Raw genomic sequence first — 24,023 nt, forward strand, 5'->3', positions numbered from 1 at the left:
TTTGCCTTTCTGGCATTACAGTGGGCCCTTGAACAACACGGGTTTGAACTGCGCAGGTCCACTTCTGTGGATTTTTTTCCCCCCGATAAATACAGTACAGTATTGTAAAAGTACCTTACGATGTTATTAATAACATTTTCTTTTCTCTAGCTTACTTTATTATAAGAATGCAGTATGTAATCAATCTAACATACAAAATAAGTGTTCATTTGACTGTTACGAGTAAGTCTTCCGGTCCACAATAGGCTATTAATGGTCAAGTCTGGGGGGAGTCCAAAGTTGTATGCAGATTTTCAGCTCTGCAAGTGTTGGGGCCCCAATCCGTATGTTGTTCAAAGGTCATCTGTAGTGTCTTCCCCTCTGCAGGAATCTCCCTGAGCCTTGCCTTATTCCTTAGGTGTGTTCTCCCTCGCCCTGCTGTTCTGAGTGCCTTTGTTCCTTCCATTGTGTCTGGAGCGGCCTCTCTCTCTTTTCCCTTTCTTCAAGATCCAAAAATAATGTCATTCCTGTATGAAGTTTTTTCTCATTCCCTACCTGTGAAAATGTTGTCGTCTTTCCAGTTCTCTTTGTCCTGAATGGGTCTTTCTTAGAACATGTTTTACTCTCTAACTGGTATGATAGTTACTTGTGTATCTGTTCTGTCTCCTATTTTAGACTGTAAATGTTTAGAAAGAAGAGGCCATTTTTATTCATCTTCCCATTCCCCAAACACCTAGGCCTTTCACATAATACGTATTTACCAAACAGTGAATGCAAGATTGAAGGCATAGTTTGATTTATGCAGAACTCCTCACAAAATAGGTACAAAAACAAATATTTTTCATTTGACTGAATTGGTTGACTCTGCAAAGGTTAGACTTAACACCTTCTGCATATATTATCAGAGACCACGGTGTTCTTATATTTGGTCAGAATAAGGTGTGGCATTTGCATGGGAGTGTGGAGACTGTATTTGGATTTCATTTGTCATGTTCACGGTCTTTGCATCAAGTGCAGAGCCTGTGTAAAGTATCATGCCTGTGGAAAAGGGTTTCCAGCAATAGCATTCTGTTCTTTTGCAGTGCTCCTGTGGACACAAAAAAGGAGAGTGTGCCATCTGACAGTTCCCACATTGGTTGTTTTAGCAGTAAATGTAGAGCAGAGAAGGCTTCCTGAACTTCTAGCTGTGTTTTTCAAATTGAAATGGCATATCTGAATACAACTGTGTAATGAAGACTCTGCACTTTCCCATTTAGAATTTAGTCTTTTAAATGTGTCATTATTGGGTAGGATGCTGAGATTTCAAATCTGTAGAAACCACAGAGACAGATGCCTTAGAAAATATATTTATTCATCAGGAGTACTTTTCAGCCTTCTTACATAAACTGCCGTGATCGAAAATTTATGATACCTAAAGACCCTTGTCTAACAAGAAGCTATTACCTTCGCTGTAGTTGAAATACTTTATTACTCTTGCTACAAAGATCCCATTTCTCCGCGGCGATGCACTCTTTTTCCAAAAGGGCTAATGTGTAATATACTCACACTTGTGGGCCCCGTGTTCACAGTACAGCCAATGAGACATGAAGCAAATTGCTTGTGTGGCACTTTAGAAGTTTCTTGAGGGTGGATATCAGGTGTTCTTTTTCTCCTGTACCTCCCACCTGCACACCTGGCTCAGTGTCGGGCACAGTAGATGTCTCACGGAAGATGCTCACCTTCCTAACTGGAATTGCTTGTCCAGATTATTTTCTTTCTTTTTTTTTTTTTTTAATTTTTTAATTTTGTCCAGATTATTTTCTAACTCATCCTCTCCTGAGGAGCTGATGTCGCACTCCCTGCCCGAACAGCATCGTTCGTGGCTTACTGCACAAACTGGCACAGTGCCCGTAGTTAGAGGCACCTCAGAACAGCCCAGAACAGAAGACTGCAGGGAGCAGTGTGGTGTGAGGGCCTCAGGACAGTCCCTCTTCCTGGCTTCATAAGTCACCCAATTCTGCCCTGGAGGTTGGGACCGAGAGATTCCATCCAATGCTGTCTGCTTCTAGGTGTCCCAAGCAGGTCCCAGGGCAGGTGCTGGGGGCCACTAGGAATGGGAGTCCAGAGGGAACTCGTCCTTCCTCCAAGAAGGACAGAAGCAGTTTTGACGGAGGCAAGCAGTCTTGCCACAGTACATCCCTCACTCTGCATGTCAGTCGGTGATTCCTGTTCACATCCACAGAGATGGAGGGAGGAGAAGTTCAGGTGTGTTGTCTGAAACGCTTTTCACTGGAGGGAATACTAATTTGGGCTTCAATGCAAGTACACCTAGTAGATCTCTGCCCTATAAAAATTCCTTGGGCACCTGAACTGCATGTACAACCAGTTCTCCATTAGTGTGCATGCTCTTTAGGGATGACCAGAGGCTGCCTGGTACCCTGGAAGCATCGCGGGGCCCGTTTCCTGAGTGCTCAGAGTAAGGTTCAGATATTTGGCTTCCTTCCAAAGCAGGCTACTCCTTGATCCCTTCTAAAGGAACGCTGTGCCTCTGAGCCCATGCCCACCTGAGCACCACTGAGCACCACTGAGCACGGGCGCTCCTGAGTCTTCCCCTCGAAGCTCGAATTCCGTGTCTCATCTTGTTAGACCTCATCTCTCCTCTTACTCAGGACCCAGCTTCACATTTTCAGTTCAGTTTAAGGAACTGTACTTCCTGATTGTTCTGATTTTGAAGTCAAACCCCACATCTTGTGCCTCTTGATTTAACGTTGTTAAGCCTTTGCCACCTGATCGTATTCTTACTTTGAGTCTGGTTCCTTCCTCTGTCCTAATTCCTGTAGGCTTGAGTGAAGTTCAAACGTAATCTCTATTTTCCACCTTGTCCTTGACGAGCGAGCGCTTTAACCCCTGCTCCTTCAGTCACTCTTGCTCACCCAGACCCAGCCTTCTAACACGGGGCGGTCTCTTGACAGACCTGAGGGCTCTCATCCAGACCCAGAGACTTAACTGTTATTTGCCCATGACCTTTTCTTTCTAATGGTCTAGAGTCACCTTTCCTTTATTCAGAGAATCCTCAGGGAGGTATTCTCGCCAAGACTATTAGTAATAATTCCTGGTATTTGAAAATAAGTTTTATTTAAAATGTTTCTTAACAAGGGCAGATCTAGATGTTTTGGACCTTGAAGTTTGTACAGTTTTGTCCCTCCAAAAAGAAACTGCAAAATTCATAAGTATGAAGTTGGGGACAGAGCCTTGGAGGGGGCCTGTGTCGGGGAGGGGTCTTGAAGCCAAAGCTTCATTTGTTCCATGGTTTATCTGCCACTTGTTTCTGCATATACTGGGCCATTTGATCTCCACAGGGTTTTGTGTATTAAAGATAATTGCATATTTTTCATATTTCCAGTTCCCTTCTCTTCTCCAGTTTCTTCCCGGAAATTTCCATAACCATGTATATTTGGTGAATTCAAAAACTACCCTGAGTGATTAACTGTATGTATTTTGTAGATGAGGATGTTATTAATTTTTTTCTTTTTCAAATTTTTTAAATTAATTTTTTTTAAAGATTTTATTTATTTATTTACTTGACAGAGACAGAGACAGAGAGAGCACAAGCAGGGGGAGCAGCAGAGGGAGAAGCAGGCTTCCCGCTGAGCAAGGAGCCCAAAGGCAGATGCTTAACCGACTAAACCACACAGGCGCCCCTCAGATTTTTATTTAAATTCTAGTTAGTTAACATACAGTTCAAGATTGGTTTTGGGAATAGAATTCAGTGGTTCTTCACTTACGTACAACACCCAGTGCTCATCATAACAAGTACCCTCATTAATCCCCATCATCCATTCGGCCCATCCCCCACCCACATTCCTCCATCAACCCTCAGTTTGTTCTTTACAGTTAAGAGTCTCTTACGGTTTGTTTCCCTCTTGTAGGTGAGGAGTTAAAGGAGAAGGATGAATGGAAGGATTAAATGACACTACTGCTTGGAAGGGACCACTGTTACAGGAGCCTTAAGAATACCAGCTCACTGAAACCCTATACAGTCCTATGATGTTTATGATTCCTCATTCATAGAAGAGGAAACTGAGGCCCAGAGAAGTAACTTGCCAAGAGTGGTATTAACTGTAGAACACAGTCTTCTGACACAGTCAGGCTCTAGACCCCTCCCTCTTTTATTAAGCCATGTCCCTCTCTTGGCTTAAGTCACATAAACAGGAGAGGAGAGATTGATTCTTATTTCAAAGCTCTTTGAACTACTCTGATATCTTAACTTTCAGTTTAGATTGATAGCTCTTCAGTGTGGGAGAAATTGAGAAATTAATAGCTAGCAACAATCATAATTTTTCTTTTTGAGGAGCTCTGTCTCTATTAGGCAGATATGGAGGGCGGTGATCTCTTTGGAAGGCGGTACGGAGGGAGGATGCTTAGGGGGACTCTGAAAGATGGTAGAGGCAGCTGAATATGGTGAACAGCACTGGCCTGGTGTCAGGATCCTTAGCTGCAGGTCCCAGGTCTTGTTTATGGGCAGCAGACCTCAGGCCTGCTTGATCCTAGTATCCCTGAGCCCAATAAAAAGAAGGGGATTAGGGGCACATGGGTGGCTCAGTCATTTGAGCATCCAGCTCTTAATTTCGGTACGGATTATGATCTCAGGGTTGTGAGATGGAGCCCTGCGTCAGTCTTCGGGCTGAGCGTGAAGCCTGCTTGCAATTCTCTCTCTTCTTCCCTCTACCCTCGGCACTTGCTCTCTCTCTGTCTCTCTGTCTCTCTCTCTCTCTCAAATAAATAAATAATAAAAAGAAGGGGATTAAACTAGATGTTTACAAAGACCCATAGAAATTTTAGAACCTGTGAATATTGACCATGTTTGTTATAAGCCGTTAAGTTTTAAATATCTATATTTGTTCATTTTATTCTGAATATAAACATGAGGTTTCTGGAGCAAAGGAAATTATTATTTAATTATAGCAAATAATTGTGCTGATTCGCATTTGTCCTAATTTGAATCCCTGAGGCAATGGATGAGATGAGTCAGATCAGATGTTGTCCTATATATACCCAAGTTTGTACTACTGGTAAAGAACTCTGAGAAAAAGGACAAAGAAAAGAAAAGAATCTGGATGTTTATCTAGGAGAAGGACAGCCACCTTCCTATTCCCCTCCATACACACATACCCCTTTGCTCTTTGGGAGGCATCCTGCATTCTTATTCTTACCCTTTAGAATATAAATATATCTTTCTAGGGGAAGATAAGACTAGCTTCTCCAGCTTTATAAACCAGGCAATGTCCTCATTGTCTCAAATTCCATTCTTCCCTTAAAATGTAAACATACACCTCCAAGGATGTAAATCTCTCTGGAGGTAATGTCTTCAGATGCTCTCTCACTACTGATTAGTCATAAATCAATTTCCAAGGTTGGTTCTTCTATTCTAGGTCTCAAGTTTTAGTAAAATTTGCTCAGAAAGCTCTAATGGTATAGATGCATAGAAGTATTTTCTCTCTAGTGTCACAAAGCACAGATACAATTAGAGGGGAGAACCCCCTGCCTTCCAGGGCAGTGACTCTATGATGACTGGGTCATCTAAATGAGAATGTCACGGGTTTGTAAAAACACACATTACCTGGGATCTGCAGGACTGCCTGAACAAGAGTCTTGGGGACTGAAGCCTGGGCATCTTGGCATTTCTACTTCGCTCCCCAGATGATTCTTATGTACCACAAATCCTCCCAGCTTGGGGATCCCTCAGCTTTTCTGCTGCTGGAGATACTTCATCTGATGCAGCTTTTGCTGATTCAGTCTGTGATTTTCAGGACTTCCCAATCATGTAAAGAAATTTAAGAGTCTTTCTGGGAGAGTTTGTAAGTGTCCTAGAAAAATGAATGCTGGTATTAGCAAGCTTTCTAGGGTGATGATGATTCTTTGAAGTCTGAAGATGATGGTGATGATAAAAAACATGCTGTTGTTAGGCAACTACCCTTTGAGTAAATGAGACTGAATTCGAAGCATATCAATAGTTACATAGATTTCTGTTTTACAAAATATGCAATTAAAGATGTAAAAATGTGTTTTTCAAATAAAAAAAGCATATACATGATTTTAAAAAAACTATATTAAAAAAAGTATAGGCCAGCTCCATGACTAATCTTCATCCATTAGTAGAAATGCATCTATCAGTAGAAATACCTGTCTCTAATTAAGAAGGGAACACTTTTGAAGAAACTGGTAACGTTTTTCATTAAGGTCAACTTCATTTAGTACACTTAACATGGGCCAATTTATTTTAGTTCACTAATTATATGTCATCCCTGTTTCTACAGAAGGTATTTCAGTAGATAAAACTGAAATACCCTACTTTTTGTCTCAGTGCTTTAGAAAACTTTCTTTCTAATCTTGCTTTATAGTGTTTTGTTTTGGTCTCTCCCCTTTCCCCCTTTCCCCAGCTCAGCCTGAGATTTCTGAGCGGACAGGGAAAATGACCAGTGATCTGATTGATTTAATTCTGCTGGATTATTAAATCAAGTGTGCAAGTATTACCTTTGTGTCTGTTATGATCTGGGCATTGCACTAAGTCTACTTTGTTTTAAGACTTTATTATTTCTTTTAGAGCAGTTTTAGGTTCACAACAAAATTGAAAGGAAGATACAGAGATTTCTCATATATTCCCTGCCCCACACATGCATAGCCTCCCTTGTTATTCGCATCCCTCACCAGAGTGGTACATTTGTTATAACTGATGAACCTACTTTGACACATCATAATTACCCAGAGACTGTAGACCCTTAGGGTCACTGTTGGTGTACAATTTATGGGTGTGAACAAATGTACGATGACATATATCTATCATTATAGTATCATGCAGAGTATATTTATTGCCATAAAAATACTTCCTCTGTGCTCCGTTCATCTTTTTCCACTCAATCCCTGGCAACCTGTGATCTTTTTACTGTCTCCATAGTTTTGCCTCTTCTAGAATGTTACATAGTTGGAGTCATACAGCATGTAGACTGTTCAGATTGGCTTCTTTCATTTAGTAATATGCATTAAGGTTCCTCATATCTTTTCATGGCTTTAGAGCTCATTTCTTCCTATCACTGAATAATATTTCATTGTCTGGATATACCAGTTTATCCATTCACCTACCAAAGTAGATCCTGGTTACTTCCAAGTTTGGGCAGTTATAGATAAAGCTGCTATAAACATCCATGTGCAGAATTTCGTGTGGGCCTATATTTTCAACTCTTTTGGGTAAATACCAAGAAGTGCTGTTGCTTGTTCAAATGGTAAGAGTATGTTTAGCTTTCTGAGAAACTGCCAACCTGTCTTCTAGAGTGGCTGTACCATTTGCTTTCCTGCCAGCCGCGCATGATTGTTCCTGTTGCCCCACATCTTTACCAGCATTTGGTGTTGTCAATATTTTGGATTTTGGCCATTCTAACAGACATGTAGTGGTATCTTATTATTGCTATTTATTTATTATGTCTTATTATTGTTTTAACTTACATTTCCCTGATGACCTATGATGTGGAGCATATTTTAATATACTTATTTTCCATCTGTGTATCTTCTTTGGTGATGTGTCTGTTAAGATCTTTGGCTTATTTTTAAATCAGATTGATTGTTTTCTTACTGAATTTTAAGAGATTTTTTTATTTTGTATATTTTGGATAAACATCCTTTATCAGATGTTTCTTTTGCAAATATTTTTTTCTAGTCTGTGCCTTACCTTCTCATTGTCTTGATCCCACTGGTTTTTATAACGTAAAGGCCATTGCTCAGATCAGCAAGATAAGTTTCCTAGAGGAAGCTAGGTGGGTTGAGGGGTCAATGAAAAGTAAAATGGGAGCCATGAGTAATAAGCTACTTTTAAATTGTACTGAAGGAGTGGAGAAAGAAAGATAAGTTTGTAACTAGAGGGTTAGGTGGTAGGGTTGAGGTAAATTTGTGGCTGGGAGAGGTTTGACAGTGTTTCTGGACTAGGAGAAGGGAGCCAGTGAAATTGGGGAAACTTCACAGCAGAGATGAGGCCTGACTGATACAGAAAGATTCCAGCAAAGACAGGAAGGAAGAATTACTGGGACCCAGTTAGAGAGTTTAACTCAGGGTAAGAGGAGGGGCATTTTTTCCCTCTGGGATTGTGGGAGAGAAGGTAAGTGGGGGGGGGGGGGCGCGGCGGGGAGTCATACGAACCTACTAATCTAGTTTTGTTTCTTCTAAAGAAGAATCAGGGCCATCAACTGATGGTGAGAGGCAAGCTTTGTGTACAGGGCATAGTGAAGATTTGGAACAACCTTTGTCAGGGGGCACAGAAGCTAACTAATGATAAGTAAAATAATAAATCCAGAGAGGATGAGACCAATGCCTTTTTCAGTTATGCAAGTTTTAGCAGCCTGAAATTTCTGAGCGGACAGGGAAACTGATCAGTGATCTGATGGATTTAAGGCTGGGGTTTGTCATGTTGGGTGCGGCAGAGTGCAGCTGAAGTGATGAATTGTTTTTCTCAGGCAGAATTGGGAATGCAAGGGAAGCCAAGAGGGGGTGTGATAAAGTGAAAGAAAAGACAAGAACTGAGGGAGAATACAAGTTTCGATAGCTATGAAGAGCCTTGATAATCCTGAGAGAATTAGAAGAAATGTAAATTATAAGGAAGTAAAAGGACTGCAGAGCCGGAGAGTGTTTAAGAGATGGGGAGACTCATGTCAGGTCACTTACCTTGGGCAATCCCTGGAGTTACAAGGTGAAGGAAAGCATGTGATGAGATTAAGGAGAAAGATGAACAGGACTCAGAGAGGTCAAAGACTTAGATCCAGTATGATTAAGGATAGGGTGTACCTTTAACTGTAGATATAGTGAAATTATTCATTGACTGTAGTGAACCTTTCTGGGTATGGAACCATCTGGGGAAATGTATTCAGTACGGCTGTCATTGCAGGCCTCCTCCCCCAACTACTGCTGGTGTTCTTCTCATTATGAGTGAATTTTGCCTTCATCTGGAGGCATTATTCCTGACGTCTGGAGGCCGTCTCAGTGTCTGGTATTGGCTTCTGTCTTCCTTAAAATGTTTTCTTTGACCATCATTATTGAAGTTTTTTTCCTGCTTAAAATGTAGTTGAGTCACTTTAATCTTTGCTGTGTTTTTCTATAATGTGTGAAGTTCGGTAGAAACACCATTCTGAAATTAATGCAGAAGAGGAAAGTTTATGGAGTTTATAAATTTTTTATTTACCCACAATTCTAGTTTAGTGGGGTGATTAGTACAGGTCAAAAGTCATTACAATAAAACTATGTAGCAAAAGTCTTTATCTTTAAGCCGGTACCCAAAATGATGCAAACCCTCATAATTGAACGGTATCATATATTGTTACTAGGCTAGGCTCAATCCATTTTGCTGTATCAGGAACAGAGCTCGTCCCAGGGTGATGCAAGCATTGGAGGAGAGTATATACTGGCATTTAATACAAAGCATCTCAAAGATGTGACAATATCCAACAGGAGTGGAGAAGTAGTCACATTATGCATGCAGAGTATACATGTGACAGTGTTTCAACTGTGGGGAATAGATGAGCCATAGGCTCTGGGGACATCTATTTATCCTTTCAATCGTCAAGGTCTTATTGAGTACCTGTAAAGTGCTAAACATTGTGTTAGGTACCGCAGATAAAAAATTAGTTTGGAGGTTTATAGTCTATTGAGAGAGACACACATGTTAACATGTAACTCTAAGTGTGATACATACCATAATAAAGAGAGGTAAAATTGTTTTAATAGGAGACTTCTGGTATAAATGTGGCTATCCAGACTTAGCATTTTCCCATTCTTTTTCTGAAAGTCTTCTAAGGACAACAAGGAAAACAGACAACAAAAATGTAACCTCAAATTTCAATCCTACCAAGGGACATATACTAAAATATTGCTCAGGGCCGCTCAAAGCTGTCAGTATAATGCAGGAACTCCACAGGAGGCAGAGAGAGAAATTCAAGAAACAGCCCAGCAATAGCACATCTAAAGAATTAATACAAATACACTTAGTGAAGAAGGGAACTTCTGGAGATGGAATAGTGATAACCACTCTCTGCTCTAGCCAGGAGGCAACAGGAGCCCTACTGGACTTGCTCTGGTTCACAGAAGTGATGTGGAATGCACAGGAAAGTACTCAAAAAGTCATATTTGCAGAGCTGTGTGTGTATGTGTAAAGAGAGATGAGAAGAAAAGTTTGGCTTGTGGGAGAAAAAAAAAAAACTTGCCTAGAATCCTATCCTCCCTTGTGATAGAAAACGGACAAAGAGCTAGGCCTGGAAAACCTAACTCTTACACGTTTAAGAAATGAACTAGCATAGCAGCTAAAAAAGGTATCCTACAAAAAGAAAAAAAAAAGATTCCAGTAAAATATGAACAAGGTACCATATAAATATATAACATAAAAATAAGATTCTATAAGAAAAGAGAGAAAAAAATCCAGTAAAATATAAATGACACAAGAAAAATCAACCACATCCATTTCTGATAAAAACTCACATCCAATCAGGAGCAAAAGAACATTGTTTCAATGTGGTAAAGGGCAATCTATAAAAAACTTACAGCTAGAATTGTACTTACAGTGAGAGACTAAATTCTCTTCTCCTAAGATCAGGAATTAAGCAAGGAGGTTTGTTCTCATCACTCCAATTCACCATTGTACGGGAAGTTCTAGACAGTGCAAGAAAGAACGAAAAAGAAATAAAAGACATTCAGATTGCAAATGAAGAGGTAAACTTTTTCTTTTTAGTTGTGACAGTCCATGTAGGAAATCAGATGGAATCTATAAAAAAGTGACTAAAACTGGTGAAATGAGCTTAGCAAGGTTGCAAGCATACAAAATCAGTATGTATAAATCAACCGTTTCTACATACTTGCAGCAAACAATTAAAAACTAAAATTAAAAAAAATACTATTTACAATAGCATTAAAAGATGTGAAATATTATAGGAAATATAGTCAATAAAAAATAAAAGAATATGTGAAATACTTAGGGACAAATTTAACAAAAAAATACACAAGACCTGTAGACTGGAAACTATAAAACATTGCTGAAAAAATTACATGAAATGAGTAAGCGGAGAGATGACCTATGTTCATGGGCTTGAAGATTCAATATTACTAAGATGTCATTCTCCCCAACTGGCCTACAGACTTAACCCAACCTCAGTCACAGTTCAAGCAAGATTTTTTTGGTAGAAATTGCCAACATTCTAAAATTCATATAGAGTGCCAACAGTAGTCAAAATAACATTGAAATAGAACAGTTGGTGGACCGACACTACCTAATGTCAAGACTTATTATAAACCTACAGTAATCAAGACAGTGTGATGTTGGTGTAAAAAAGAGACATAGAGAGCAGTGGAATAGAGAGTCCAGAAATAGACTCACACATATATATTCAGTTGTTTTTCAGTAAAGAGACCAATACATTTCAATGGGAGGAAGAATAACCTTTCAACAAATGTTACCAAAATACTTGGATAGCCATATATCCCCCAAAATAATGAACCTTGACTCTTACCTCAGTACTGAAATTATCTTGAAATGGACTATAAGCTTAAATGTAAAAGCTAAAACTATAAACCTTCTGGAATAAAATATAGGAAGACATTTCAGTGACCTAGGGCTTGGCAAAGATTTCTTAAATATGATACAAAAAGCAGCAGCTCTAAAAAAAGTTTTGAAAAATTGGATTTCTTTAAAATTAAAAAACTTTTGCTTTTCAAAGTACACAATTAAGGAATTGAAAAGGCAAGCCACTGACTGGGAGAAAATGTTTATAAAAACAATATCTGACACTAGACATGTATCTAGAATATGTAAAAAATGTTAGAAACTCAGTAAGAAGACAAACAACATAATTAAAAAATAGGCAGTTATTTGAACAGATACTTCACCAAGCAAATACACATATGAACATAAGCATATGTCTACACAAAAAACTTGTATGCTCATATTAGTTTTGTTTATAACAGCCAAAAACTGAAAGCCACCTAAATGACCATTAATAAGTGAAAGGACAAATTATGGTCTGGCTAATCAGTGGAATACTACTCATCAGTAGAAAGGAATGAACTGTTGATTGACATAGCAACATGGTTTAATTTCAGAATAATTCTTCCTAGTGAAAGAAACCAGAAAAGAATTTCATACTATATGATTCCACTTAATAGAAAATTCTAGAAAATGAAATTCTAGAAAATTCTAGAAATTCTGGAAAATTCTCTCTATATTGAGAGAAAGATCAGGGGGTAGGAAGGAGTGTAGAGAGGGATTGCAAAAGAGCACAAGGAAACTTTTGGGGATGATCAATATGGTCATTATCTTGATTATTACAATGACTTTATACATGTCAAATCTTATCAAACTGTACACTTGAGTTATGTGCAATGAACTGTATGTCAATTATATCTCAGTACAGCTGGAAATGTAAAAAAAGAAATGTTGACACAGATCAGAAGGAAATTTTATATACACATCTGGAAACAAGTTTTTACTTAGTAAAACAATGTTATTTTTATGAAGGAAGACCTCAAAGAAGAAATATAAGAACTTAGGAAGAGATGTTGAAATAGCAAGAGACAATGAAAATGAAACATGATTTGGTAGAACTCAAGGAAGAAATAGAAAAAATAAATCATACAACTGGAAAGAATACAAAGGCAGATCATCACTCTGATAAACCCAGTGGGGATATAGAGCAGGAGTCAGCTATTACCCATTGACCAAATCTAGCCCACTACCTATTTATGTATGGCCCTTAAGCTAAAAATGATTTTTACATTATTGGATAATTGAAAAAAGAAGAATATGTAACAGGGACTGTATGTGGTCTACAAAGTCTAAAATATTTGCTGTCTAGATCTTCACAGAAAAAGTTTGCTATCTATCCCCTGCTATAGAGGATAAAAAGCAAATAAAATGAATAGAAATTAGGAAGGACTTCTTATAATTACAAAGAAAATGATAATAGAAGTAGGAAAAGGAGATTCAGTATTTGCATAATTGGAATATTGAAAGAAAAAGTAAGGGAAGAACACATTTTTAAAGATAAGTGGTCCATATATACAATGGAATATTACTCAGCCATCAGAAAGGATGAATACCCAACTTTTACATCAACATGGATGGGACTGGAGGAGATTATGCTAAGTGAAATAAGTCAAGCAGAGAAAGTCAATTATCATATGGTTGCACTTATTTGTGGAACATAAGGAATAACATGGAGGACATTAGGAGAAGGAAGGGAAAAATGAAGGGGGGGAAGTTGGAGGGAGAGATGAACCATGAGAGACTATGGACTCTGAGAAACAAACTGAGGGTGTTAGAGGGGAGGGGGGTGGGGGGATGGGTTAGCCCAGTGATGGGTATTAAGGAGGGCACGTACTGTATGGAGCACTGGGTGTTATACGAAATCACTACATCAAAAACTAATGATGTATGGCGACTAACATAATGTAATAAAATAAAATTTTAAAAATAAAGTTATAAATCAGGAAAACTTTGAATTAAAAACAAAAAATCTTGAAGCTACATATTTGAAACAGTACACTGCATGTTTAGCATAAACTATCCCAAGAATAGTCAACCATAAGACATATACTAGAAAAGTTACTCAACTGTACAGAAAAAGGTAAAATGTTTTGATGCGTAGGCATAAAGATCAAATCACTTATAGAGACAAAAAAAATCAGATTGGCTTCAAATTTTCTACAGAAAACTTTGCTCGGGTGATAGTAAAGTAAGAACTATAAGACCTTCAAGAAAAGGAGGTATAAACCAAGAATTTTATATTCACCACAACACCCCTCAAATAAAAAGCCTACAAACAAATAGTTTTGAAAACGGAAAAAACCCAGAAATCCCTTTTAGAGGAAAACAAGATCAAACTTCAACCAGCCAAGAGATACCTGAAAATTCTACAGCAAAAAAACTGGAAATAGGCACTGACTATATTTAACTATAGGCTATAGGCTATAACTATAGTTAAACTATAGCCTAAACCATATGTAACCTTAGGTACCAAACTGAATATAAATTCCCTGGCAACGTAGAAATAATTCAACTAACAAAAAAAGAAGTCACGGATGAGAGAAGGTGAAAGGTAATGTGTTTGCCTCATATATAAAGAGATCAAGAGGTATCATTGAAGCAATTTAAGCATACTTTTTGGTACTGATGTAAATATGGAGAAAGAGAATACCAGTAAATACCGGACAGTGGAAGAAAAGAAGGTAGAGAAAAATTTTGTCATCATCCAGAGTAGGAAACTTATAGATACTGTCTAAAGATGGAAAGAACTAAGAATAAGGGTTTTATAAAATTATCATTGTAATGGAAGCCCCTCGGGGGAAAAGAAAAACCCTGTATAATATCAGAAGAGGTACCCACACAAAACAAAAGAAAATGGACTGTATCATTAAAAACTTAAGAGAAATTATAAAAACAAAATAAATAATATGACAGCTAATACCAACCACATATATGGTATCAATAAATGCAAATGGCCTAAACCTTACCTTAATAAAGAACAAGGAACTTGAGGTAGCATCACAAGGCAAACCTGGATCCTGTGCTGTTCAGAAGACACCCATCTAAAATGGCAATTCAGAAAGATTGAACGTGATTTCAAACAAATGTACAAAAATCAAATAGGGGTCCAGCCTAACATTAATTTGGAATTCAAGGGAAAAAACATTAAATGTGCAAGGAAGGGCATTAAATTAGGCTAAAGCCTTCAGTTTATAATAAAGATGTATCCATTATGAATCTCTCATATCAGCTAACGTTGAGTTCCATAAAGCAAAAACCTACAAATGATACATGGAAAAAGAGTCAATCATGCTGGTAATAGGAAACTTTAATTGGCCCTCAACCTAGGAATATCTAAACAGCCAATAATATATAATAATAATGTATATATAATTGATATATACTCTCTACTCTCAAAATAGAGAATGTCTTTTTTATCACTGCTCTTGAAATATTCATAAGGATGACTGTATGCTGAACCACCAAAAAGCCTGATGGAGACAATGTGACAGTGTCTATCCAAATTACAAATGCATATACCTTTTGAACCAGAAATTGCACTTTTAAAAATTGATTATATATACATACACAAATACAAAATTACTTATTTACAAAATTACCTATTTTACATGTCATTACAAAATACTTTGTACAGTAAAATGTTGAGAAGACCTAAATGTTTATCAGCAGGTCTGGTTAAATAAATTTTTGTACAACAATACATTAGAATATGATGCATCTGTAAAAGGAAATGAAGTTTTTTTAAGTACTAATAAAGATCTCTAGGATGTATCCTTAGTGTAAAAGCAAGATGCAGACTGCATGTATAATATACTACCATTTTTCCCTACCTCAAAAAAGGTGGGAAAAACTTACTTATATATGCTTCTGTATGAGATTAAAACAGTATCTCTGGAAAGATAAACGGAAAAATAATAGCAGTGGAATGTGAACTGGACAAATGAAGAATGGAGTCGTAAGGAGACTTTTAAAAATATACTTTTAAAAATGTGTATTCCGGGGCGCCTGGGTGGCTCAGATGGTTAAGTGTCTGCCTTCGGCTCAGGTCATGATCTCAGGGTCCTGGGATCGAACCCCATGTCGGGCTCCCTGCTCAGCAGGAGGCCTGCTTCTCTCTCTCTCTCCCTCTACTACCCCCCCCTGCTTGTACTCTCTCACTCTCTCTGTCAAATAAATAAATAAAATCTTTAAAAAAAAATGTGTATTCCATGTGAATATGTTATCTGCATAAACATCTAAAAAGGAACAGTGCTATGGGGTTATAGAAGATAAAGAAATTAATTTTCCTTTGGGGGTTCGGGGGAAGGGAAGAAAGCAAGAAAAACAAGATTATAGAAAATAGTTCAATCAAGAGATGATAAAAACCTTAAAACAATATGGTGACACGAGGCTAGGGAAAATCTTGAATTTAAAAGAGATTTAAGTGGAGAAACCCACACGTTCATCACTGATTAGGTGGAGAGGGTTGAGGGTGATGTTGGACCAAAGCTAACCTAGCTTTGGTGTCTGGGTGTTTGGTGATGTCACTAGTCAGGAGAGGGAATGCATTAGGAAATCCTGGTTGAAGGCGGGTGCAGCTATAGAAGCGAAATAATTGTTTTGAAAAGGTTGTCTTGAAAGATACCTGCATTTTATAGGACGTTCCAAGAGGCATTTGGGTCTCAGAACAGAGGAAAAGGCACCATTTCAAAATCTATGCAGGCCATCCACATTGGAAAAGTTCTCAGCAGAGAGCAGAACCAACCCTTAATCAGTTGGGACTTCAGTTTTTGGGGTAGGGTACTTAGAAGAGGAAAGTAAATTTTATGTCCTAGAGAATCTGGTCGCTGAGCTGGTTACGGCATGGGTGTTTGTGACGCAGTAAATATGATCGGGTGTACTATCATGAAGGAGGTCCAAGCAGACCCCTAACCAGGCTCGCATCCCAAGGGCAATGAACCTGAGTCTGGGGTGCAGGGCCTGTATTACTCTTTATCTTCTCTCGGTGTACTTCATTAACATCTCATCATTTTAAACGTGAACATCATCACATCAAAATATTAGTTTAAAAGGTACTTCTTTTCCAGGGAGAGCAAATGCTTCCTCTCTCTCTCGCTGTGCCTGTGAGCAGAAGCATCATCCAGGTATTAGGCATACCGCTGAGGCCAGTCTACCCTCAAGAGTCCCTTGAAGCTCCAGCCCCGATTCATTCCAGATGCTGGGACCTGCAAGTGGGGAACAAAGGGTCTCCAGAAAAAACAGACAGGGGCTGTGGAGGCATGTTTGATACAGCAGTTCCTGAAATTGCTCATCAGACATCTGATCTATAATGCTTTGACAAACCATTGCATTCTTTTATGTTACCCACTCACCACTCATCAGAACATTGTTGCAGTATATCTAAACTACAACGGACCCCTTAAACAATTACCAGTGGGGGTGTGCAACCTTGAAACTCCTTTAAGAAATGAAGATTATTGGATTATTGTAATATTCCAGTTGAAAGTTATTTTTACTTACATTTATCTAATGATTTTTTTCCATAAAAGCCTCAGTTTATACCAACAAGTAGGATCACTGAATTCACTCCTACCTGCCAAACTTCAGCATCTAAGGTGAGTCATTAAAGTAGGATTTAGCCATTTGTGTCATGTTTCCCATATGAAGGGTAAGACTTTATCAAGGGCCAAATGTCACCATGGTTAATGAGGTTCAGAGAGTGAAGCACTGACACATATTTTTAACTGCCATTATTTTTTTGTCTTATTAGAGTGATACATGTTTATTAGGAAAAACTTAGAAAATAAAGTAAGAGATAAATAAGAAAATTTAAATCACTCATTGTTTTACACTCTGGAAATGACCATTTTACTTTTATTTTTTAAAATTTTATGTTAGTCACCATACATTACATAATGTTGACCATTTTAAATATTTTAATGTATTTTCCATATTTTCTATGGTTATATATGTGTATATGTATACACATAATCATATATATAGAAAGAGACATTGACTGATTCAGTCTATGGATTTATATTTGCCTAGAAATATATTGTGTATGTAATTCCTACATTGTTTCTTGTGTTTCCTATATGTCCTATTATATTCCTCCAATGTCTGTTACTATCTAAAATTTAAATTTTAGAGAGAATATTATTTGACCTTTAGGGCTTTTCAGTTATACCAATCACACACAACGTGTGTGCACACACACGGAAAACTCTGCAATTTTAGTTATTCTTATTTCTTAACGGGCAGATGATAGGCTTGATATACCCCATCCAACCTTTAGCCAGGTTATTGACATACAGGAACCAAAAGTATGTAAACCTCTGTTGGGAGGAAGTCAGGAAACATACTATGTTCTGTCTGTAGTCTTCTGCATCCTCAGAATCAGAAGATTTCTTGGCTCAGGCCTCCTCTGCTGAACCAAATTCATGAATGAGCTATTACAGTGGTATATAACTTTGCTAAAGCCTATTTTCCGCACTGCTCCTTTTTAAAGTTTTTTTTAGTAATAAGTATCGCCTAATGTCATAAGGTTTTGAGGGAAATGATAATTATAAATAAGCTGGCTCCCCCAAAATGAAAACATGTTCTTTGTTATTCCAGGAAAATACAAAAACTCAGAAAGTCAGGCCTTGGGGCGATAACTTGAAGCAGGAATCTCTTGCCTCCTTTGAGCTTTCTGTCAGCCACAGAGGCTGGAAGAGAAACCCAGAAGGGACAAACTCTGATGTAGAGTGTATTGCAGAGGATAAAATTATGAAGTCTCCACAGAAGAAAGCGAAGCCTCGACAGCGCAGACGTCTAGCCGCCCTGCCGGAAAATGTCAGCCTAGCCCAGAGGTCCCAGGTGTTTTTCTTTTCTTATCCACAGAATGTATAGTCATTCACTTATTCTGGAAATAGCACTGGGCAAAGGTTTTGCTTCATTTTCACGTTTTTAAAGCACTCCAATTATAGCATGCTCATTGTCATCTGAGTTTCCAGGACAAGGTCCCAATTTCTATTTTTTCTTCTTTATTCTCTTTTGGAGGAAACGTCAGAAGGTTAATATCAGCACATCAGTGCAGTGTGTGATGCTCAACCAACTGACGGGCCCCAAAGAACGCCTGCATGGGAAAAGGATTTAAAATCTGTATTTAAGAGAAACATATTCATGTAGGATGAGCCTGTAATCTTGAGGATTCTGCATTCAATATTATAGCAAAAATGCTTAGCCAAATTTTACAATAGGTACTTACCCCAGTAGTCGAGGTTCAGGGAAAATGGGATATAATCTTTGTTAATACAGTTAAGTGGTGAGACTGATTTTAACAAATGTACCACCCCACAATTTCCAAATGAGTTTGTTTCTTTTAAAAGAATCACTGCACTCCCATTCTTAAAATATTATTCTTATTTGATTCCTTTTTGAGAACTTGCTCTCAGATTTAGCATATAATAATAAGAAAACCTACAGTTCAGTGGTCATTTACCCCATGCCAGATTCAGTGGTAGGTGATAACAGACAGTATTTCACCACCATTTAAAATCTTGTATAAGCTGAAATGCATTGCCTAGTTTATCTGCCTTGTTCATCAAATTTGATTTCTAATGCCTTTTTACTGTTTCCCCAAATGAAATTTACCCTTAAAGGGTAGAGATGGGCCACCAGAGAAAATATTCAAATAAATTGCCATAGGCTCTGAAAGCAGTAAACTAATTTGGTCAGCAAATATCTACAGAACTTTGCCCTGTGTAAAGTTACTGTGTTAAGCATTGTGGAAGACAAGGTATTTTAGGCATGGTTCTTTCCAAAGGAATTATTCTGAACAATTGTTACACTGCAGAAATATCTCATGCGTTCTTTTGTAAAATCTTTGGCAAATGGTGTATAGACTCTTCTAGAAAATCTTTAGTGACAAAAACTTATTACCTCCTAAGGTAGCCTTTCTCATTCTATTTTTGGGTAGCTCATTCTCTTAAAATATTTGAAGTTCAGTTCCCTATAATTTTGAAGTTTGGGCCCTAAATCTTTCTTCAAGACTATAGGAAAAAAACTGTCTACAATCGACAGAATTATTTGCCATAATTACTTTGACTTACAAGTCAAAGTTCATATATTCAGAAGATATTTATTTAATCTTTGCTGTGTCTAAAGTACTGCATGTCTATAATATAAAAGGTAGTTATATCATTTTAGAGTCCTATCTCCTTTAAGCCTGATTTCCACTCATTAACTGGGCAATTTCAAGATTTGGGATTTGTTGACATATTTTATGAGTAGGTTGTATGCTCTAAAAACATAAAAGTGATTGAGAAGTTGAAGTGTGCCCAGGTGTTAAAATAACACATTTTAGACTTTAACTGTAATGATTCACTTAGTGTGGGGGGGGTGTGTGTGTGTGTGTGTATGTGTGTGTGTGTATAAAATCATCTATTATGTGCCACTCAGTTTCCTAGCCAACTACGGGGAATTTAACTGTGAGCAAACCCACATAGAGTCCCTACTCGCATTAAACTTCCACAGAGACAGACAATCCAATAATTAGACAAATGTAAACTGCTACTGTGGCAGTTTTTAATGACTTAGTAGCATGAGTACTTATAATAGGGGATTTGACCCTTCCTGGGAGGACTGAATGGGAAAAAGTGATGAAAATCCTGGAAAAGCGATGACTGAATTTTTTAGGATTGAATTCCAATTAAATGGGTAAAAAGAGAGGAAGAGCATTTCCAGACAATGCAGACATGTGCTAAAGAAGAATGCTGGTGAATTCAGAGTACCTTAAGAAGACAAGGAAGCTCTGGCAGGGCAGAGAGATAGAAAGGAGCTATGGTGTGAGGTGCGTAGGGAGTGCCCAGAACCATGCAGGTCCTATAGGCTTTGACAAGGGGTTTTGCATTTATCCTAAAAGCAGTGGGACACCATGGAAAGGAAGTGGTGTGATCAGATCTTCCTTTAGAAAAGACTGTTGGCTGAGTATGGAAGCCTGCTGTGAATGCAGGCGGAGCAGTCAGGGGGCTGTTAACAGTGGTCTCCTGGGGAAACACTGGCCAATGGGGCTGGGGTGATGGCAACCAAGCAGAGAGGAGTGGGTGCATTCGTTACTTGTGTGTTTGTCTTGAGGAGGAGACACTGAGCTGTGTTGGCGATGTATTGGGTATAGAAGGTGAAGCAGAGGGAAATGGCAAGGACTACAGAATTTCTGGCTCTTGCACCTGGTTCGATGGTGGTTCCATTCTTTGAAATGGAGACTCCTAGAAGGTGGCTGGGCCTGTGGGGGGAGATCACTTTCCATAGTTTGACACCTCAAAGAGGACAAGCCAAGTGAGGAGTAAGGGTAAGAAGAGAAGAAAGACTGGACAGAAGCCTGAGGGATTTTAGCACCTAATGGCTAGCTGTCAGGGTCAGGGTGCTCAGGTGATGGTGAAGGTCTGGCCACGCAGGAAGAGAACAGACCAGGCGCTTGTTTCCTCACTAAAGCCAAGAGGGGAAATGTCAGTTCAAGGAGAATTAGTCAGAGAGGCTAGATTCTATTGAAAGGCCTAAAAAAGTCCATTTACTTAATGACTTAGAGGTAATAGGGATGATCTCAGGAAGAATTTTATTGTTTTTGTTGGAGTGAAGGGGGTAGAAACCAGATTAGAATGGACTGACTAGCAGGTGGAAGGTGAAGACATGGAGACAGGTTGTATGTCAACTCTTGGAAACACAAGATAATTTCACTTCAGAAGATGAGTTCTGTACAAAAATCTAGAATTGGGGCAGATAGATCAGGAGACTCTGGAATTCCCGAACATTTGAAAAATGAATTTAACAAGTTTTAAACTGCAATTGAAACAGCTTTCAATTACTTGAGGATTATTTGCAGTAAATTTCTAATATTCTGTCCAGTAAGCACACTGGGCATTACCACTACCAGAGGAGGTGCGGGAAGTGTCATTAATTTTAACATAGCCTAAGTAGATGGAATTAGGAAGGCAGATATGCCCGAGTCAGTCTTATAATGTGCTCCCAAAGCTTGAAAACATGGCTCTGGATGCTGTGAATTGTGTAAGACTGATGAATCACAGACCTGTACCCCTGAAACAAATAATACCTTATATGTTAATAAAAAGAAAATAAATAAATAAAATTCTTAAATATACAGTAAAAAAAACCCCCAAAACAATGGCTCTGGGGGGGAAGACGCCAGCTGCTAAGCCGCCGAAAGATGTCGGGGTTGCGCGCGGGCAGTGAGGAGAAGGTGGGCTCCAGACAGCGACTCCAGATGAAGGTGAATGAATATAAAGAAAATCAAAACATCACTTGTGTATCTCTGAGACCAGTACAGACTACAGTTTTAGGAAAAACACCTAAGGTTTATCTTGTTCCCTTTTCACTCAGTAATTACAAGCCAGACCAAATTAAGCACTCCAAATCCCTATTGGATAAGAATTCTAACAATGAAGTTGCATGTAAGAAATGTAAGGAGACTGAAATAAGGAAAACTTGCAGAAGGATTTTAACTCCAAGGATGGAAGGCACGTCTTCCAAGGCAGAATCTACTCTGCAAAAATCATCCTTAGATGTTTATACTGAAAGTAACAAGCGACAACACAAGAGCACTTCGGATACAGTGATTCTCAGTGTTGATACGGAAAGCAGTCAGGATCTAGACAGTGATGAAGATACCACACCAGGCCTGGATGAATTTTCAGGATTGTCATCGTACGAAAGGAAGAGACTGAAGAATATATCAGAAAATGCAAACTTTTTTGCTTCTCTTCAGTTGTCTGAGTCAGCTGCAAGGCTCCGTGAAATGGTAAAGAAGAGGCAGCCTCCTGAATCCAAAAGAAAAAAGCCTAAGAAGAGAGAAAATGGGACTGGATGTAGAAGGTCAATGAGATTACTAAAAGTAGATCCTTCAGGAGTGTCATTACCAGCAACCCCAACTCAGCCGACATTAATAGCAGATGAAAATCCTTTGTTACCTCCTGGGCCTTTAGAAATGACTCCTGAAAATCGAGATGATGACAGTGAACTATTTAAAAGATTTCTACAGACTTGGGCAAATGTGAGCAAGACAAGTAGTAAGAATACTGAGAAGGAGTTAGCTAATATTAAAAGCTATAAAGCCAATTTAAGTGGCATGGTCATTAATGAAGATACTGTTCATAAAGTTACCAAAGGCGCAATATTTTCTGTGGCTCTCCACCCATCAGAAATTAGAACTTTGGTGGCAGCTGGGGCCAAATCTGGGCAAGTTGGACTTTGGGATTTGGAAAGCCTGTCTTTTTCTGAGGAAAAAATGAACTGATGTCAGATACTGGGAGAAAGAGTCAACATATTATATCAGAGCATCTAACATGGACAGAGCAATTCAAGCATGATGGAAAGGAAAAGAAATGACTTGGCAACTAGACAAACACTATTGCGAAAACAACAGAAGAACCTAGCATGCAAAGACAGACCTAGAAGAGAAACATAACCCAAGGAAAGAAGGGAAATTCTTTTCAGTTCCAGACTGTAGAACTCTATTGTTCAGTATAGTAGCTACTGGTTCTAAGAGACTGTTTACATTTATGGGGCGCCTGGGTGGCTCAGTCAGTTGGGCGTCTGCCTTGGGCTTGGGTCGTGGTCTCGGGGTCCTGGGGTCGGGCCCTGCATCGGGCTTCCTGTGCAATGGGGAGTCTGCTTCTCTCTCTCCTCTGCCCCTCCCCCACCTGCTCATGTGCTCTCCCTCCCTCTCTCTCTCAAATAAATAAATCTTTTTTTAAAAAAGACTATATTTAAATTAAAAAAGAAAATTTAGTTCTTCAGTTACACTAGGCACTTTTTTTTAATTTGTTTATTTGACAGGGAGAGACACAGCGAGAGAGGGAACACAAGCGGGGGGAGTGGGAGAGGGAGAAGCAGGTTTCCCGCGGAGCAGGGAGCCCGATGCGGGGCTCGATCCCGGGACCCTGGGATTGTGGCCTGAGCCGGAGGCGGACGCTTAGCGACTGAGCCACCCAGGCGCCCCTACACTAGGCACTTTTTAAGTGCTTAATAGCCACACATAGCTAGTGGATACTACATTGATAGTGCACACATATAACATTTTTTTCATCTCAGAAAGTTCTTTTGGACAGTGCTGCTGTGGAGCAAGTTAATAACATTATTTGGTAAAATAATACTGAGAAATAAGATGATAAAACAAGAGAATGAGATGGAAAAGGGGATTGCAGAACTAAGGAAGCAAATTGAAGATCAAATAGAAACTAATAAATTAGACAAAAGCAAGGAACAGAATAGACATTGCTGAAAACTAAATTACAGTCATTAAAGATTTGAGGTAATCTCAAACACAGACAAGCCAATAGGCAAGGGAAGACAGTCAAAGATGACCCAACAGTGGAACAGAAAATATATTCAAAGAGAATTCTTCTGAAAAGACACAATGGAATTGGCAGATTGAATGTGTATACCATGTTCTAGGAAAACTTGAAACTTAAAGGATAAAGAATTCTTTAGGCAGAATAAATAAATTATATTCAAGGGAAAG

The 24,023-nt window shown here is 38.6% G+C and overlaps 1 protein-coding gene and 1 pseudogene across 2 annotated transcripts in view; both read left to right on the top strand.

Moving 5' to 3' along the window:
• MORC1 (MORC family CW-type zinc finger 1) overlaps positions 1-24,023 on the top strand; it is a 171,803-nt gene that overhangs the window by 106,296 nt on the left and 41,484 nt on the right. For both annotated transcript variants that reach the window (XM_031024182.2, XM_081797321.1), the window contains 2 exons: positions 17,056-17,121; positions 18,122-18,364. In XM_031024182.2, the coding sequence (XP_030880042.1) occupies positions 17,056-17,121; positions 18,122-18,364 (309 nt within the window). The remainder of the gene's footprint in view (positions 1-17,055; positions 17,122-18,121; positions 18,365-24,023) is intronic.
• On the top strand, positions 21,680-22,939 carry LOC145716015 (WD repeat-containing protein 76 pseudogene; annotated as a pseudogene).

The sequence above is a fragment of the Leptonychotes weddellii genome, chromosome 1, assembly GCF_054177405.1.
Source record: "Leptonychotes weddellii isolate Sample4059 chromosome 1, ASM5417740v2, whole genome shotgun sequence".
NCBI lineage: Eukaryota > Metazoa > Chordata > Mammalia > Carnivora > Phocidae > Leptonychotes > Leptonychotes weddellii.